At 44.4% G+C, this 12,244-nt stretch overlaps 1 protein-coding gene across 5 annotated transcripts in view; it reads right to left on the bottom strand.

The window, feature by feature from the left end:
* grip2a (glutamate receptor interacting protein 2a) overlaps positions 1–12,244 on the bottom strand; it is a 57,019-nt gene that overhangs the window by 8,308 nt on the left and 36,467 nt on the right. For 3 of the 5 annotated variants that reach the window (XM_062998774.1, XM_062998771.1, XM_062998773.1), the window contains 11 exons: positions 8,465–8,610; positions 8,046–8,193; positions 7,653–7,801; positions 6,830–6,958; positions 4,710–4,874; positions 4,296–4,482; positions 4,072–4,217; positions 3,853–3,933; positions 3,693–3,756; positions 2,829–2,974; positions 2,526–2,754 (listed from right to left, as the gene is read on the bottom strand). In XM_062998774.1, the coding sequence (XP_062854844.1) occupies positions 2,526–2,754; positions 2,829–2,974; positions 3,693–3,756; positions 3,853–3,933; positions 4,072–4,217; positions 4,296–4,482; positions 4,710–4,874; positions 6,830–6,958; positions 7,653–7,801; positions 8,046–8,193; positions 8,465–8,610 (1,590 nt within the window). The remainder of the gene's footprint in view (positions 1–2,525; positions 2,755–2,828; positions 2,975–3,692; positions 3,757–3,852; positions 3,934–4,071; positions 4,218–4,295; positions 4,483–4,709; positions 4,875–6,829; positions 6,959–7,652; positions 7,802–8,045; positions 8,194–8,464; positions 8,611–12,244) is intronic. The other 2 variants (XM_062998776.1, XM_062998772.1) reach the window with 1 other exon arrangement.

Genomic DNA, 12,244 nt, shown 5'->3' with positions numbered 1-12,244 from the left:
GGTCTCTCAGTCAAGAAATCCAGGATCCAGTTGCAGAGAGAGGTGTTCAGGCCCAGCGTGCTCAGCTTTCCAATTAGATGCTGAGGAATGATGGTGTTGAATGCTGAGCTAAAGTCTATGAACAGCATCCTGACGTAAGTGTTCTTTCTGTCCAGGTGTGTAGAAGCCAGGTGAAGTGTGGTGGATATGGCGTCGTCCGTTGAGCGGTTAGGACGGTACGCAAACTGCAGTGGGTCCATGGTGGGAGGCAGTAGTGTCTTAATATGCCTCATGACTAGTTTCTCGAAGCACTTCGTGATGATAGGCGTGAGTGCTACGGGACGATAGTCGTTGAAGCATGACACAGATGACTTCTTTGGTACGATGGTGGTCGTCTTGAGGCACGTTGGAACGATGGCGCTGCTCAGGGAGATGTTGAAGATGTCAGTGAATACATCTGCCAGCTGGTCTGCACATCCCTTGAGCACTCGGCCAGGAATGTTGTCTGGTCCAGAAGCTTTCCGTGGGTTGACTCTGTGCAGAGTTCTCCTCACGTCCGCTGTGGTGAGACGAAGCACCTGGTCGTCACAAGGTGGGATCATCTTCCTCGCCAACATGTTGTTCTGCGCCTCGAACCGAGCGTAGAAGTCATTCAGCGCATCTGGAAGGGAGGCATCACTGTCACAGACGAGTGGAGTCGTCCTGTAGTTGGTGATGGCCTGGATGCCCTGCCACAAGCGCCGTGTGTCACCGCTGTTCTGGAAGTGGCTGTGGATGTTCTGGCCGTGTGCGCGCTTTGCTTCTCGGATCGCCCGGGACAGTCTGGCTCTCGCTGTTCTCAGAGCCGGCTGGTCACCTGCTTTAAAAGCGGAGTCTCGGGCCCTCAGCAGTGCACGCACCTCTGGAGTCATCCACGGCTTCTGGTTGGGTCTGGAAGTGATGGTTCTAGTGGTAGTGACGTCCTCAATGCATTTGCTGATGTAGCAGGTCACTGAAGTCGTGTACTCCTCTAGATCAGTGTAATCGCCGTATGTTGCAGCCTCCCTAAACATGTCCCAGTCAGTGCACTCAAAACAGTCCTGAAGAGCAGAGATGGATCCTTCTGGCCAGGTTTTCACCTGTTTCTGTACAGGTCTGGAGCGCCTGACGAGTGCTCTGTATGCTGGAATTAGCATTACAGAGATGTGGTCTGAGTATCCGAGGTGGGGGCGGGGCTCCGCCCGGTACGCACCGGCAATGTTAGTGTAAACATTATCCAGCGTGTTCGCTCCTCTCGTAGCAAAGTCCACATGCTGATGGAATTTAGGGAGAACAGACTTGAGATTTGCATGATTAAAATCCCCAGCGATAATAAACAGTCCGTCTGGATGAATGGTCTGTAGTTCGCTGATGGCTCTGTAAAGTTCGCTCAATGCTTCCTTCGCGTTCGCGCTGGGCGGAAGATACACCGCGACAATAAGCACGCTGGTGAATTCCCGTGGTAAATAAAAAGGTCTGCATCTAACAATAGCAAATTCCACCATCGGAGAACAGTACGCCACAACAAGCACAGAGTCCTTGCACCATTCGGTGTTAATGTAAACACAAACGCCTCCTCCTCGTGTTTTACCGGACTGAGCTGCATTTCTATCGGCGCGATACGATGCTAGCCCGTCTAGCTGAATGGCACTGTCTGGAATGTTGTCGCTAAGCCATGTTTCAGTGAAAATTAAAACACAACAGTCTCTGTACTCACATTGGGTCGTTCGCTGAAGTCTGATACAGTCCAGTTTATTCTCCAGAGAGCATGCATTTGCGAGGAATAACGATGGTAGAGCCGGCCGGCTTGGGTTAGCTTTTAGCCTAGCACGGACCCCGGCTCGCTTTCCACGCTTCTGCTTCCTCGAGCACCGCTTGCGGCGCCCCCTCCCCCGGTCACCTGCTTCAGGTAACACCGAGGACTGTAGGCCTGGTTCGCGAAGTAGGCAGAGTCCATGCAGAGTTCGCCGCAGATCATCCCGCAGGTTAGTTTCTGACTGTTTCCTCAGTTGTAGCAGTGTTTGGCGGTTGTAAACTGAGTCAAAAGTGGTTTCCATACGTTTATAAACAAAACTGTCCTAAACAAACTTACAAACTTTTTCTGAAAACAACAAAAAAACACCGTTTTTCGACCCCAGAGCGGCCGCTGCGTGTTAACGCGCCGCCATCTTGGATCATCCAAGATGGTGAGTGTGTGTGTGTACCTGTGTGTGTGTGTGTGTACCTGTGTGTGAGTGTGTGTGTGTACCTGTGTGTGTGTGTGTGTGTGTGTACCGGTGTGTGTGTGTGTGTGTGTGTGTACCTGTGTGTGAGTGTGTGTGTACCTGTGTGTGTGTACCTGTGTGTGAGTGTGTGTGTGTACCTGTACCTGTACGTGAGTGTGTGTGTGTACCTGCGTGTGAGTGTGTGTGAGTGTACCTGTGTGTGAGTTTGTGTACCTGTGTGTGTGTGTACCTGTGTGTGAGTGTGTGTGAGTGTACCCGTGTGTGAGTTTGTGTACCTGTGTGTGTGTGTGTGTGTGTGTGTACCTGTGTGCCAGGCCGTGAGGTGTGAGGTTGGAGATGAGGACGGGGTTGAAAGGTTCCTCAGTACCAGAGATCGTGATTCCTAAAGGACCTCCGTGTCTCCTCAGTTCTACTGTAAATATCACCGACCCAGAGGATTCCAGCTCATCTACACACACACACACACACACACACACACACACACACACACACACACACACACACACACACACACACACACACACACTGACCTCTATTGACTGAATGGGCACAAACTCCCACAGTCCAGTTTGGACATAGTGTGTACTTATAGACACACACACACACCTAGGTTGTCCTCGTCTTTCTGAACGCGCAGTCGGACCATCTCCTCGGCCTGCTGCAGGACCGCCATGGCCTCCTCTATCCCACAGTGTTCCAGTTTCACGTTATCGATGGCCAGCAAACGGTCACCTGGTTCCAGTGTACCCGTCCTGCACAGGAACACGTACCAGCGTGAGGAACTACATTTATTTACTTTTTAATCCTGATACCCACACAGAATTTACAGTCGGTGTCTGTGGGTTTATCACAACGCTCCAGTGTTTTCATCCTGTCTGTAGTTCAGGACTGACCAGGTCTTACCCTTAAACGACACATGTAGATCCCCCATCCATAAAATACTAACTAAACATTCATTTCTGTGCTTCTAATGAGAATCTCAGCTCTGTTATCGGATGGCTGGGCACCTACACTCAGACATGAATGTCTGCTGGGTGGGAAAAGTACAAGTGAATAAGAAGGGGTCAGTGGAGAATAATAAATGATTATTATTTTCAGTATTATTATTATATTTATTATTTTATTTATTATTTTCATTGTCATTATTATTATTATATGTATTACTATTATTCTCATTATTATTGTATTTATTATTATTTATATTATTATTATATTTATTATTATAACTATTTTTTATTATTATTATTATCATATTTATTATTATTATTATATTTATTATAATCATTATTATTATTATTATATTTATTATTACTATTATTATATTATTATAATCATTAGTATTATTATTATATTTATTATTACTATTATATTTATTGTTATGATATTATTATTATTATTATTATTATATTTATTTTTATTATGGTATTTATTATTATTACTATATTTATTATTATTATTACTCTGATGTACCTGTGAGCGATGCTCCCTCTCTTGATCTCAGAGATGATGAGGGGTCTGCCGGGTCTCTTGCTCGCTGTAATGTTATAAAAACATTAAAGTAAATTCCATCGCTGTACCTGAACTCCTGTGTATCATGGTCACAGCGCCACCTCATGGTCGAGTTACTTACAGCTGATGGTGATGCCCACCTCCACCCCCCGCCTCTTCGGAAGCTTCACCTGAAACGTTCCACTGCTGGGGACGACCGACTCTGAAACGTACACGGAGATGGTCCTGTTAGAGAGGGCGTAGCCTCTGTACCTGTCAACGTAAAGAGGGCGGAGCCTCTGTACTTGTCACAGTAAAGAGGGCGGAGCCTCTAAAAAAGATTTTAACGATCATCACAAACCTGCGACATCAAACTCCACCTCCAGCGAGACCTGATTGGACAGAGCTGCATCTCGGAGAAGCTGATTGGCCTCCTCCAGCGTCCCGTCCTCAGTAGGAACTCCATTTATTGACAGAACCCGGTCACCGACCTGCAACAGCCCACATCTTCCACAGCACAGAACCGAGGGGGGTAAATAAATATTCACCTACACCTGTATTTAAACCTTAGACTGTATACGTCACCTCTCGGCGGGCGTGTCCGGCTCTATAAAGCGAATGCTGGCGGGTGCAGAAAGCGGCTCGGTGGCAAAAACTCCCCCCTGAAGCTGCAGACCGAAGCCCATGAGCGGGTCGCCCCTCAGCACCACCTCGTTCACCTCTACATGAACCACCTGACCTCCAACACCCAGCGTGGTGGAGGAGAGAGACACTGAGGACACAACACAGAGACGAGAGATTATTTTTATTATTATAAACATTATTACTATTATTATTAATTATATTATACACCAAGCAAAAATCTGATGACACCAATGAGGAGAAAAAAAATGAAATATTTATATAAATGATCCCCAAAATGCCCTAAAACAGTTAGAGACCCAGTCCACAACACCAGCACATCATTACAAATCACATTTGAAGCTCGATTCCTCCTACATGAGCTCTTGTGTTCGGTTCTCCTGGGTTTCCTCCTGATGGTGGCGCTGCGGGGACTGGAGGGGTACAGGGGCAGAGTGCTGCAGGCGTACTGGCTGGGATACACAGAGCCACACTTAGTGCCGTGAGGGCCCGGCATCCGGGGCGAGGTGCCTGCAGTCACGGCTAAAAACAAACAAAAACACACACACACACACAACGTTCAATCCATGATGGAGAAATATTTCAGTATTTTAACCTGATCACCCGCCATGCCCGGAACACCCGGCTGATTCACACAGATTATGATGGTAACGTTTATCAAACACACCAGATCTAACACGACATGAAGAACGATACGAGACTTTAGAGAATGTCAAACCAAAACTGATCCCACAGCTACATGAAACTGAAATTGTAAATTTATTTAGTTAAATTACTCACTCACTCTCTCACTCACTCTCTCACTCACTCTCTCACTCACTCACTCTCTTTCTTAACTGCTTATCCAGTCGGGTGGAGCCTATCCCAGCTTTTAAATGGGCGCAAGGCACACAGTAACACCCTGGACGGGGCGCCAGTCCATCGCAGGGCACACACACACACACACACACACACACACACACACACACACATTTACCTATAGGGTAATTCAGTGTCTCCTATTGAATGCATGTTTTGTACTGTGGGAGGAAACTCCACACAGACACGGGGAGAAAATGCAAACTCCACACAGAAAGGACCCGGACCGCCCCGTCTGGGGATTGAACCCAGGACCTTCTTGCTGTGAGGCGACAGTGCTACCCACCGAGCCGCCCTTAAACTGTTCATTTCTAATTATTGGAACACAAACTCCTCAACTCGTCCACACTGAAGTCCACAAGACACACGTCCTACACAGTCGTCTCCGTCAGGGAGAAATTCTGTCTGTATTCTCCCGTTTTTCTGTTCTGTCCCAATCTCAGGGGTTGTTAAATAAATATCATTAAGATCACGTAGACTGTAACTCTTCTCTATAGTAACACACAGAGTTCCGGTCCACGTGACCCTTCTTCTGTACACTATATATCTGCATGTATGATTAATAAGACGTCTCTGTCCCTTCTTATGATCCCCTGGTACACAACGGAGATCATCAGCAGAACTAGATAATCAAGAACTGAACCTGACAATTCTTTTTATAACTCCATGTTTTCACATTTGTGATATTCACGACATTAAATCAGACTCAAACTTATGCACGCACACACAGACTTATATACATAACGTACATATTCTTCTTTATTATATATTATTAACTAAATTATTATAAATTATTAAATTATTAAAGAAGAATCTATATTAATAATAAAGATTATTGCTTCTATTGTATATATTGATGCCATTACCTGATATTTTAGTTTTAGACATATATACATATAAACATATATATATTTATATAATTTTAGTTCATGCCATAGTCTGATGCACAAATTGCACGTTCTGCCATGTATATTTTATTTATATTCTTTCTGTACCATATTCTTCACGGTGGCTTGGTGGGTAGCACTGTCGCCCCACAGCAAGAAGGTCCTGGGTTCCATCCCCAGGCGGGGCGGTCCAAGACCTTTCTGTGTGGAGTTTGCATGTTCTCCCCCGTGTCTGTGTGGGTTTACTCCCACAGTCGAAAAACATGCAGTCAGGATAATAGGAGACACTGAATTGCCCTGTAGGTGAATGTGTGTGTGTGTGTGTGTGTGAGTGGCGCCCCGTCCAGGGTGTTACTGTGTGCCTTGCGCCCATTGAAAAGCTGGGATAGTTAACTTTGCTGTGGATTTAAGGTGGGTATAAGATTCAGTGGCGCCGGTCGTCATGTCCTACAGGATAACGATGATTATTCTAACAGCAGAACCAGAACCGATACGTCCTGTTATTAAAGTCATTTACACAGGGGGGTGTAACTCCAAACCCCCCAATCATTAGATTACAAACACTGTAATGTTTATTACCTTCAATTTAGCAATTCTATAGAAATCATGCACAAACGCTACACGATGCCCAAATGCACGCCTATAAAAGGAAATGCTGCAGGGTGTGTGTGTGTGTGTGTGTGTGTGTACACGTATGTAAACACACATGATGAGACATGACGGTGCACTCACGTGTGCAGTGGGGGTGTGGAGGGGTGCTGCTGCTCCACGCTGGGGGGACTTTACTGTGAGTGGGTGGAAGGGTACCAGGGTAAATCACACTGGACTCCCACTGACGCTCACTGCTCCTCTGAACACGCACTGCAAACACACACACACACACACACACACACGTCAGTATAAACACAAAACAGAAGATTCTGACAGTCCCAGTACTAAAGGAACACTAAAACATGAACTGATCTACTGGAACGTAGGAACTCCTATACTGGTTCAGGGGTGACTGGTATTAACTGGAATGATGTGTGTTACTGGGAGAGAGAGAGAGAGAGAGAGAGAGAGAGAGAGAGAGAGAGAGAGAGAGAGAGAGCGAGAGAGAGACATACAGAGCGAGTGTGTGTGTGTGTGTGTGTTCTGTACATCTTCAGCTCTTACGTTTACTGGCCAGTCTGGATAAAGCTGAGAGCAAAGGACGAAGCAACATCTCTACACAACAACTGTAATTCTACAGCATAAAGAAATATCTGTAAGTGTGACTAGAGAAAGTGTGTTTGTGTGCAAGTGTGTGTGTGTGAGGACGCTACACTCTTAATTAGAACAGGCCACGCCCACCACTAATAATTAACACCTGCTGCTCTTCACCAGTGTTCAGTGGAGACGCCTGCAATACAAAACTGTAAGAACTGTTTTGGGTGGGTGGGTTGTGTACCAGTATCCTGTAGGTGTGTTGGCAGGATCTCCAGTTTGGTGGTGTCGGGTGAGGTGTCGGGTGAGGTGTCGGGTGAGGTGTGTGTGAGAGTGGTGTGAGAGTGGTGTGAGAGTGGTGTGAGAGTACCTGTATCCTGTAGGTGTGTTGGCAGGATCTCCAGTTTGGTGGTGTCGGGTGAGTTGGTCAGTAGTTGTTGAGCCTCCATGACGGTGCAGCGCTCGGTGCTCACGCCGTCTATCGCCAAAACTACATCACCCACATGCAGAGCACCACACCTACACACAACCACACACCGACACACACACACACACCGACACACACAAACACTGCTGAGGTGTGTGTTACACTAACACACATCACTGTTAATATAAACTACAACAGAACTGTTACAGTCGCTGCGCTTACATTAAAAATAAATAATAAAGTTCTCAGACTAACAGAACCTGGTTTATTTCTCAGTGTTTGGTGATTCTGGTTTATTCTGAATCAGGAGGATTTCGGACTGTGGGAATTTCTCACCTGTCTGCTACACTGGCTGCTTTGATTTTCTGGATGGTAATGACATGTTTGTTCCTGTAGGGGGAGCTGCTGAGAGTCAGACCCAGAACAGAGCCGGAACTTTTCATGATTTCCACCTGCAGAGGACCTGAGTGGTTCTGCACCGAGTCTGATCACACACACACACACACACACACACACACACACACACACACACACACACACACACACACACAAAAATCCTTTCATTATTACAGGAACACCACGTGCAGGTAGATAAAAAGGCCTGGTCACTAGGAGGTGCACTTGCACTCGTCAGTGCAGGTCACAAGCTCAGACAGAAACAGGGTTGTGTCAGGAAGGGCCTCCAATGTAAAAACCGAATATGGTATGAGGACCCGGTTTGGGGGTTTGCGGGTGTTTACTGAACATGTGCTTACCCATGACCGTGACGTCGTACTCGATGAGGAATGAAGCTTCCTGGTTGCTCTGCAGGAGGAGAGTCAGAACATCAGCATGTTTGTGTCGGTTTAGAGCCGCTCCGTTCACACTCAGCACCCGGTCCCCCACCCTCAGAGTGCCCCCCCTACAGGAGAGAACAGAACACCAATCAGCACCCGATTCCCTACCCTCAGAGTGCAGGGTGCATTATTATTATCATTGTTATTATTATATTTATTATTATTATTATTATCATTATCATTATTATTATTATATTTATTATTATTATTATTATATTTATTATTATATGTATTATTATTATATTTATTATGATTATATTATTATTATATTTATGATTATATTATGATTATATGTATTATTATATTTATTACTATTATATTTATTATTATTATTATATTTATTTTATTTATTATATTATTATTATTATATTTATTATTATTACTATTATATTTATTATTATTATTATTATATTTATTTTTATTATTATTATATTTATTTTTATTATTATTATTATTATATTTATTATTATATTATTATTATTATTATAAATCTATATTAAAGTGATGCAGGTTTCGTTTTTTGTTCATGTTTATTAACTACAGTCTGTAAGAAAAATGATAAACTCTACACTAAACTCTACAATAAAGTGTAGAATTATGTGGATGTGGCGTTAGCATGATTAATGTCGTTGCTGTTTTAGCTCTGATGTAAACATTTCGTCAGTGATTGACTACATCAGTAAGTGAGGATATTCTGTTACCCACTGAGAACAATCTGCTAGTGTGATACACCACTCTGTCTGTCTGTCTGTGTGTGTGTGTGTGTGTGTGTGTGTGTGTTTGCTCCAAGCTGTGTGATGCATTTATTACTCATTATAACTCTGTTCGTTTACGCGCCAATGAGCACAAATGCTTCAGCAACCAGCTCTCTCTCTCTCACACACACACACACACTTTCACACTGTGTATGCAAATACCCACATGTTCTCATTCTATCCAGAACACACACACACAGACACACACACACAGACACACACACACAGACACACACACACACAGTACGACGTCTCTGCAGGACCGAGAGGGAGGTTCAGAGCTGACGGTGGGGGTTCACACACTCACATCAGAGTTTGTACTTCAGAATTCATGTTAAACACTCTGTTATACTGTATATATATATATATATATATATATATACAGTGTATCACAAAAGTGAGTACACCCCTCACATTTCTGCAGATATTTAAGTATATCTTTTCATGGGACAACACTGACAAAATGACACTTTGACACAATGAAAAGTAGTCTGTGTGCAGCTTATATAACAGTGTAAATTTATTCTTCCCTCAAAATAACTCAATATACAGCCATTAATGTCTAAACCACCGGCAACAAAAGTGAGTACACCCCTTAGTGAAAGTTCCTGAAGTGTCAATATTTTGTGTGGCCACCATTATTTCCCAGAACTGCCTTAACTCTCCTGGGCATGGAGTTTACCAGAGCTTCACAGGTTGCCACTGGAATGCTTTTCCACTCCTCCATGACGACATCACGGAGCTGGCGGATATTCGAGACTTTGCGCTCCTCCACCTTCCACTTGAGGATGCCCCAAAGATGTTACATTGGGTTTAGGTCTGGAGACATGCTTGGCCAGTCCATCACCTTTACCCTCAGCCTCTTCAATAAAGCAGTGGTTGTCTTAGAGGTGTGTTTGGGGTCATTATCATGCTGGAACACTGCCCTGCGACCCAGTTTCCGGAGGGAGGGGATCATGCTCTGCTTCAGTATTTCACAGTACATATTGGAGTTCATGTGTCCCTCAATGAAATGTAACTCCCCAACACCTGCTGCACTCATGCAGCCCCAGACCATGGCATTCCCACCACCATGCTTGACTGTAGGCATGACACACTTATCTTTGTACTCCTCACCTGATTGCCGCCACACATGCTTGAGACCATCTGAACCAAACAAATTAATCTTGGTCTCATCAGACCATAGGACATGGTTCCAGTAATCCATGTCCTTTGTTGACATGTCTTCAGCAAACTGTTTGCGGGCTTTCTTGTGTAGAGACTTCAGAAGAGGCTTCCTTCTGGGGTGACAGCCATGCAGACCAATTTGATGTAGTGTGCGGCGTATGGTCTGAGCACTGACAGGCTGACCCCCCACCTTTTCAATCTCTGCAGCAATGCTGACAGCATTCCTGCGCCTATCTTTCAAAGACAGCAGTTGGATGTGACGCTGAGCACGTGCACTCAGCTTCTTTGGACGACCAACGCGAGGTCTGTTCTGAGTGGACCCTGCTCTTTTAAAACGCTGGATGATCTTGGCCACTGTGCTGCAGCTCAGTTTCAGGGTGTTGGCAATCTTCTTGTAGCCTTGGCCATCTTCATGTAGCGCAACAATTCGTCTTTTAAGATCCTCAGAGAGTTCTTTGCCATGAGGTGCCATGTTGGAACTTTCAGTGACCAGTATGAGAGAGTGTGAGAGCTGTACTACTAAATTGAACACACCTGCTCCCTATGCACACCTGAGACCTAGTAACACTAACAAATCACATGACATTTTGGAGGGAAAATGACAAGCAGTGCTCAATTTGGACATTTAGGGGTGTAGTCTCTTAGGGGTGTACTCACTTTTGTTGCCGGTGGTTTAGACATTAATGGCTGTATATTGAGTTATTTTGAGGGAAGAATAAATTTACACTGTTATATAAGCTGCACACAGACTACTTTTCATTGTGTCAAAGTGTCATTTTGTCAGTGTTGTCCCATGAAAAGATATACTTAAATATCTGCAGAAATGTGAGGGGTGTACTCACTTTTGTGATACACTGTATATATACTGGTGCTGGTCATAAAATTAGAATATCATGAAAAAGTTGATTTATTTCAGTAATTCCATTCAAAAAGTGAAACTTGTATATTATATTCATTCATTACACACAGACTGATATATTTCAAATGTTTATTTCTTTTAATGTTGATGATTATAACTGACAACTAATGAAAACCCCAAATTCAGTATCTCAGAAAATTAGAATATTGTGACAAGGTACAATTTTGAAGACACCTGGTGCCACACTCTAATCAGCTAATTAACTCAAAACACCTGCAAAGGCCTTTAAATGGTCTCTCAGTCTAGTTCTGTAGGCTACGCAATCATGGGGAAGACTGCTGACTTGACAGTTGTCCAAAAGACGACCATTGACACCTTGCACAAGGAGGGCGAGACACAAAAGGTCATTGCTAAAGAGGCTGGCTGTTCACAGAGCTCTGTGTCCAAGCACATTAATAGAGAGGCGAAGGGAAGGAAAAGATGTGGTAGAAAAAAGTGTACAAGCAATAGTGATAACCGCACCCTGGAGAGGATTGTGAAACGAAACCCATTCAAAAATGTGGGGGAGATTCACAAAGAGTGGACTGCAGCTGGAGTCAGTGCTTCAAGAACCACCACGCACAGACGTATGCAAGACATGGGTTTCAGCTGTCGCATTCCTTGTGTCAAGCCACTCTTGAACAAGAGACGGCGTCAGAAGTGTCTCACCTGGGCTAAAGACAAAAAGGACTGCTGAGTGGTCCAAAGTTATGTTCTCTGATGAAAGTAAATTTTGCATTACCTTTGGAAATCAAGGTCCCAGAGTCCGGAGGAAGAGAGGAGAGGCACAGAATCCATGTTGCTTGAGGTCCAGTGTAAAGTTTCCACAGTCAGTGATGGTTTGGAGTGCCATGTCATCTGCTGGTGTCGGTCCACTGT

This window comes from Trichomycterus rosablanca, chromosome 7 (assembly GCF_030014385.1).
Source record: "Trichomycterus rosablanca isolate fTriRos1 chromosome 7, fTriRos1.hap1, whole genome shotgun sequence".
NCBI classification, from domain to species: domain Eukaryota; kingdom Metazoa; phylum Chordata; class Actinopteri; order Siluriformes; family Trichomycteridae; genus Trichomycterus; species Trichomycterus rosablanca.
This window is presented reverse-complemented; position numbering and strand designations above follow the sequence as displayed.